The 7,468-nt window shown below is 43.0% G+C and overlaps 1 protein-coding gene across 1 annotated transcript; it reads left to right on the forward strand.

Annotated features, from left to right (window-relative positions):
* The first annotated feature begins 551 nt into the window (after positions 1-551).
* LOC123139351 (uncharacterized) lies at positions 552-5,470 on the forward strand. Its single transcript, XM_044559161.1, has 12 exons — positions 552-621; positions 1,222-1,928; positions 2,039-2,209; positions 2,369-2,635; positions 3,062-3,659; positions 3,822-4,011; positions 4,107-4,287; positions 4,384-4,482; positions 4,705-4,839; positions 4,970-5,073; positions 5,183-5,255; positions 5,366-5,470. The coding sequence occupies exons 1-12, from the start codon at positions 552-554 to the stop codon at positions 5,468-5,470; spliced, it is 2,700 nt and encodes an 899-aa protein (XP_044415096.1).
* Positions 5,471-7,468: the final 1,998 nt, after the last annotated feature.

Consider the following 7,468-nt stretch of genomic DNA (forward strand, 5'->3'; position numbering starts at 1 on the left):
CAGAAGTTGCAGCGGCGCCTACCACGGTTGCTCCGCCGAAACCAATGAGCTCACTGTTTTTTTTTTTTTTGGAAAAGAACCGCGTTATTGAATTCGCCACACTGTTGTGGTTTGTAAAAATACCAGCATTGTACTTTAGTTATGGGAAGTGTTTGTGGCCGGTGCGCCGGCCGAACCGTTGCGCCGGTCGCGCCCCGTGCGTACGATCTCTTTTTGATCCAAGGACACCGTTGCGCCACGTGTTATCGTTTTTTTTTTAACGCGCTCGTAGTTATCCCTTCCAAAGTCATTTTTGCTGCATCCGATCTATCCTTCGTTTCGAGCAGGGCGAGCGCGGGCGACGTGCTTGTTCGCGCAGGGCGACGGCGTCGGCGGCGGCGGCGGCCCAGGGCGGATCTCCATTCTCCGGCCATCTATGGCTCCCCCCGATGGTAACTCGAGCCCAAATGCTTTCCCCTTTCCATTTTCGTTGTTTCTCCCCCCTCCCCCGTTGGATTTAGGGTTAGGGCGTCGCTAGCCGCGGGCCGCCGCCGGCACCGGCGCGGACGAGGATGGCGTTTCCGCGGTCGAGGGAGGCGGCGGGGTGGCGTTCCCGCGGCTTCAGGGAGGAGTCGGGGTGGCGTTCGCGCGGACAGAGGCAGGGGCCGGGGTGGGGTTCCCGCGGGCAGAGGGAGTTGGCGCGGCGGTGAATCATGGTTGCCGATCTGATCTGGTGCCGGCGTAGAACTGTCGTAGCTTTTGCTTGTCCACAGTGTAGTATTGCTAATTCTTGTTTCAGTCATACGAGCAACTACTAAAAGATTCATTAGATTGGTGGATTTGGGTATGACTCTGGAAACAGACTTGTGGAAACAATAAAAAATCTGAACCAACCCCTGGCCAAAAAGTTCTTAGATGTTTTGCTTAGGCCCTACCCAGTGGTTGGCCAGAAGAAAAATCCCCGTGCCACTGCACTAGTAGAACACTAGAAATATAAGTACATTATTTTGTCTGGTCTTATTTTTGTTCTCCCTATAACTTTGGTCTTATTTTGTGCTTTGGTCTGATATGCACTATATATATTTTTTGCCAATGAATCACTACTCGTTCTGCTGCGCAACCCAACATTCCTGAATTCATACGTTTGTCAGAATTTTTTAGGTGTTCATGTATGTTTCTTCCTAGCTTCTGATGGTATGGTTTTATGGTTTTATTGACTTTGTGTTTTTTCCTTTTTTGTAGATGTTGCAGGTAACTCTGGTGAGAATGAGGGGAGTAAGAAGGCTAAGAAGAAGATTAAGAAGAAGAAGAAAGGCAATCTATGTGGCTTTAAGTCAAGGTTTAACTCAAAAAGGCTGGCTCAGATTGGGAAGCAAATATCACCGGAAAAACAGAGAATCATAAGGGAGGGACCGTTTGGAGACTTGTTGGACATCCGGTCTTTCAAGGTGCCCCATGAGCTCATTGAGTTTGTTGCGATGAACACGAATCACGTACTCTCTGAGTTCAAACACAAGAACAAATCTATCATCTTCAGCAAGCTTATGGTGAAAAGGATTTTCAACGTGCCATCCGGTGATAGACCCGTGAAGATTCTAAAGAAGAGTGATGAACATGATCTTCGCAACATTTACAAGGAGGGGAACAGGGCTCCAATCGCCCATGTTGTCAAGTTGCTCACTAGTTGCAGTGAGGAGGACGTGGATATGATAAATAGGACTTGGGCACTCCTTGCGTTGGCAACAGTTTTGTGCCCAGGCACGGGCAATATGGTGAACCTTGAGTATCTTGCTTCCTTGGAAGATATGTCTTTGGTGCATGAGTTCGCTTGGGATGAGCACTTGTTGGCACGAGCGATGGAGGAGGTTGGAGTCTTTCAAGAGAAGAAGAGGATGCAAGCAAACGCAGAAAAAGAGTTCCAGATTGCTTCATGCCTCCCCATGTTAGCGGTATGCAATGCAACATTATGAAATACCTCCATCTTTTTTCCTTTGCTGCATGAAACCTTCATGACTTTTATGTTTTTTGTTGGCTAATGTCCTTTTTCCATCCCATGCAGATCATATACATGGATCATGTTGATATCCCGGCTGGCCTCCCAAATGAGCATGCTATTGATTATTCCGTGCCGAGGATACGTTTTGTTTGCCAAAAGGATTTTGAGTGGCTGGATAAAGTTGACAAGAACAAGCTCACTCTTATCCAACCTTTCTACGGGAAACACACCCATGTAATTTTGCTACATCCCGCCTATGTATTTTCCTTTGTCAATGGAGTATTAACACCCCCCTGTTTTTTTGCTCGCTGATTTTGCATGTAGCAATCTTTGCTTTTCCAATTAGTTTATGGCAGCCTTCTTATTTCCGCCACTCATGTTTTGTTTTCCTAGATCCGGAGTTTGTGCAACACCCCCTATGCAGCACAACTTGTGGGACAGGAAGTTGGTGCTGAAGCAGCTAGTGGGCAGGGAGGTGGTGCTGAAGCACCTAGTGGCCAAGGAATTAGTGGCCAAGGAAGCCAAGTTCAAGGTGCTGAAAATCAAGCAAAGAACTCTCAATCAAATGAGGCTCAACAAAATGTTGATGCTGAACCACACCTATCATCATCGCTAAACGAGTGGCTGCAGCAATCATTCCCTAGCATGCAAGATCTAAGGGTACATTTTCATTTCCTGTTTAGGCTTCACATTATTTTTGTTATATCAAGTTGCAAGTGTATATTTATTTTGCTGCATCCTTCATTTTGATGTGCTACAACCATGTTCTGTTTTTGCTTCATATGTGGTTTAAGTTCATACCTACTAGGCTTTTTTTGCTACATCCATGTGTCTAGTGTGCTACAACTACCTTCTGTTTTTGCTTCATCCATGTTATAGTTTTGCTACATCCATATCATAAATCTGCTACCTACATACATGACAGTAATTTGCTACAATCACACTCTTTATCTGATACATAGTAACACAGTAGCATACCTACTTGTTTTCTTGCTCCATCCATACCTCTAATGTGCCACACCCACATTTTGTGTTTTTTTACATCCACACATGTGACTAAAATGTACAATAATTGGCTTGTTGTAGGTACCAACTCAGTTTCAAATGCTTTACGACAAGCACAAGGGTTTTTTTGCAGCGGAGGTGGATGATGTTGTAGGCAAGTTTGGACAGTGTTTAAAGGGATTGCAGTGCAGCCGGATGGCTGCCCTCCTTCGCGATGTTGGAGACGCCGTCACAGCTACCAGTGAGCCCAACTTCTCCTTCGAAGCACCTATCATGGACGAATGTCGCGGAAAAGAGAATGATGCTAAAGCTGCAAATGATGGCATTGGTGCTCAAGCTCAAGCTGAAGGTACAACACCTAGCATTAACAAGGATGAAGTCACCGGATTGAAGCAACAAGTAGCAACCGAGGCTGCTGAAACTCGTGAGCAACAACGAGTGAGTTTCGAGATGGAAGGGAACGTCTCACCTCACAGCCCCCCACTCTTCTATGATGCACCCAGGAGTGCGACAGCTGGCATTTGGGACGACGAACCATCCTGTGAGTTGTTCCCAAAGGGCTCCGAAGACTACGAGATGATGCATTGCACGGATGAGCCTATAACCAAGAAAAGCACAGTCAGCCCCATTTTTGAAAACATCCCCGTGTTCCCTGTTTCAGACGATGATGACAGCCCAAGTATGCTTCCTTCCTCCTGCATCATTTCTTTTTGTTTTTCTCCATGTCATTTTTTTCGCTACATATGTGTGATTGCATCAAATTCTCTTTTTGTACAATCCCTTGCAAAACTCATCCATTTTTTGTTGCTTGCTGCAGCTCCTAATATGGTCGCTACATAAGAGCATTTTGTTGAGGCAAGCAGTGGCCCTAGCACACATGACAAGAACACTAGGAAGAAGAGGATGGCCAAAGTTCCAGCGGTAAAAAATACCAAGGCAAAGAAGCAAAAGGTTGATGCAGCTGCAGCCATGTATGAGAAGTATGTAAAGCATGGGAAACCATTGAGGAGATCACATGCCAATGAACAAGTGTGAGCTACCTAAGCCCTATCTCTTGTTGCTTTCTGTTTTTTATTTTTTTTCTGCTCGAAACAAATGATTCATTTGGTTGCATCTATGGTAACAGGACACCTTTCATCAAGATGGGTGGATTTTACATTGGATACAAGAAATTCCTGGTATGCTTCAAGCCTCGTGGGGATATGAATGATGAGGTTATGTCCCTATGTATCGAGATGAACAACATGACATCCCGTGCAGCAAGTGGTACGAATCGGAAGAAATACATGTTCTCAGTCCACGCGGGGGTAAGTTTTTGCAGAAACAAGCAATGCTTCATTCCTTTTTTCTTCACATTTTTTGTTGCAACACACACTAACCATTTTGTTGTATCCTTCAAGTAGATGCTACTAAAACAAGACCCAACAACCTTCCAACCAGCAAAACTCATACCCGAGCTTGAAAGGGCTGTGACAAAGTTCAAGGCGAATAAATATGACCTCGTAAGTTTCCAGAGAGCCTACTTTTGTTTCGCACCACAAATACTTTGAAAATATGATCCAATGATGTAGCATTTCTTTCGAAACATATGTAGCAATTATTATTGATGTTGACAACATCTGTTTGAAACACATGTAGCAACTCTAATTGATGTTGGAAGCTTTTTTGCACATCAGTTACATGTGTCTGAGTCCCCCTTTTGCCTTTCTTTTTGTGCTTTCCAGCTTTTTTTCACAATTGTTCATGATAAGCACTGGATAATTGTTTGCGCAAACTTGCTATACAAGCAGTGGAATGTATTTGACTCAATCCATTCAAAAGGAAAACAATCTCCTTTGAAGAAGCAAGCAAATAACCTGGTAGGCTCATGCTCTCTATTTTTAAAATTTCTGTTTGAATTTTGCTTCATCTACATAAATGCCATGTTGTCATCTTTCACACACCTTATCCTTTTATTTTCAAACTTTTGTGCGTGTTTCTTGGTGGTAGATCACAAACTTTGCAGCCCTCGCACAAGAGTACAGCCAATTCAATGTCGATGTTGGATCCTTCGCCCGTGTTGACCTAGAGGATTACCCAAAGCAAGATAACCTGTGAGTTTTCTTTTTGAATTTTGCTTCAATCATGTGTTCCATTTCAACATTCTTGCTTGTTTCAACTATGCATCGGAAATATGAAGGAGAATTTTTTTTAATCTCACAGATGTGATTGTGGCTTTTTCGGGCTCAAATATGTGGAGAACTTTGATGGGAAGTCAATGAAAGAGTTCAATCAGGTAATTTCTTTTGTATTTTGTTGCAATCTACTTTCCTTTTTTTCAATACTCATGCAACACAAGAATAATTAGTATCATACTTGCTTAATTTTTTTCATTCATTTTTACAGGAAGACGTGGCGCGATACCGCATGGATGTGGTGCACAACCTTTGCACTCACCCAATGAACAATGCCCCAATGGAGCGGGCATTCAAGGAAGAGTTGGCGGCTTAATTTGCGGGAGGGTTCAAGACGATCAAGCTCGTTTTCTTTCGTTAGGTCTAGAATCATGTCTGAGGTGGCAGCGTTCTGATAGTATTAGAGTAGTGCGCGTTCGTATGTACCCTAATGATACCTTCGGTAAACATATGTGTTCTTTTTTTGGTATGTAAACCGATGATAACTTGATCTCTTTTGGATGAAGCACTTCTCCCGTTCTTTAATGGATGTGATCTTCTGCTTTGCCAACATGATCATGCATTGACACCCGTTTATTGTTTTGCTGGTTATGAGCTTCATCCATAGAAGTTTCAAGGGAATCTCTGTGCAATTTTTCCCCTCGAAACCTTTTTTCATGAAAACAATATGTGGATGCTGCATTGTCACAGTCAAATTGTTGGAAGCTTACAAAAAATAGCTACAACCTTCTGTTAGATTTGTTGCATGGCAAAAATCTACATTTTTACCTGTGATTTTTTTGCTACATCCCCTGTGATTTTTTTGCTGGAAGCATAATGTAAATAAGCTTCCTTTCCAAACTCTTGCTGCATAGCAAAACCAACACTTTAAATCATTCAAGGCTTTTTCCTTTTTCAAACTTGTTATTTTGCTTCAACCATGTTTAAAAAAGCTTCAACCATTGTTTGAAAAAGCTTTCAACCATGTTTCCAAAAGCTTCAACCATTGTTTAAAAAAGCTTCAACCATTATTTTTTTGCTTCAACCATGTTTAAAAATGGCTTCAACCATTGCTTGAAAAAGCTTCAACCATTTTTTCCAAAATCTTTCAACCATTTTTTTTGCTTCAACCATGTTTAATAAAGCTTCAACCATTGCTTGAAAAAGCGTCAACCATGTTTTCCAAAAGCTTCAACCATTATTTTTCAAAAAGATTCAACCATGTTTTCCAAAAGCTTGAACCATGTTTCCTACAAGCTTCAACCATGTTTACAGAAGCTTCAACCATGTTTTTAAAATGTTGCAATCATGCTTTTTCACAGAGATTCTAAACATGTTTTCAAGGATATTCAACCATTGAGTACTATTTTTAAAAAAAACTTATAAGTTGGCACCATCATAATTCAAAAATCAACATTCTGCATTTTGAAACCACACATGTAGTAGTATGTTGCAATCCCAAAACACAAACATTCACAACTAGTCAACACAACTTTTTATCATAAGACATGGGGTGTTACAAGGTAATTCATCATTGTTCCCCTCACGGAACATCCTAAAGTGTAAGGATTGGCCCGACACCTGGAGCTTTCGCGCTCGCACTCGCAGCAAGAAAAGCGGCAAGGAGTTGGCAGTTCTTCACGTTGTGATCCTCATCTTCACAATATTTGCATGGAGTCTTCTTTTCCATTGGCTTTGGAGCTTTCTTCGTTTTCGCTGCGTCCTTCTTTGCTTTCTTCTTCATTTCATCTTCTCGAAGCTCAATTAGTGGCTTCCTTCGCTTCTCTTTTTCTTTTGGCCTCCCCTTCTTTGCTGACTTTGGTGGGTTTCGTAGTCCTACGGGGGGTTTATCCTGCTGCCCTGTACTGGGACCCCCTGAGAGTTGTTCATTTGCTGCATGACCTTGGGCTTCTTCGCCTCGTGCAACTTCATCGATCGCTCTAGCTTTTATTTCAGCAACCCCAACACTGCCCTGATCAATTAGCCCAGAGACAAAACTATAAGCTTCATCATTGAAGCATGCATCAGAAGCGAGTTTCCCAAACTTCCGGCAGAGAGAGTTAAACTTTAGGGTGTTTGTTGTGGGGACGCCGAAATGCATAGCTCTATGCCCATCGCCTGGTTCAGGTGCAAGGTCGGTTGCTCTCTTAGACCATCTTGGAAGCATGTAATTCGCAGGTATCGCTTGCACGTTCAGGTGCACCATGACACGGATGATATGTGGGCAGATCAGCCCACACATCTCAAACATGTTGCAACTGCACATGTATGTCTGATCATCAGGGGCAACACGCACCGTGTACACTTTAGGGTTCATGCCATCATTTGCAACAAG

This window comes from Triticum aestivum, chromosome 6B (assembly GCF_018294505.1).
Source record: "Triticum aestivum cultivar Chinese Spring chromosome 6B, IWGSC CS RefSeq v2.1, whole genome shotgun sequence".
Taxonomy (NCBI): Eukaryota; Viridiplantae; Streptophyta; class Magnoliopsida; order Poales; family Poaceae; genus Triticum; species Triticum aestivum.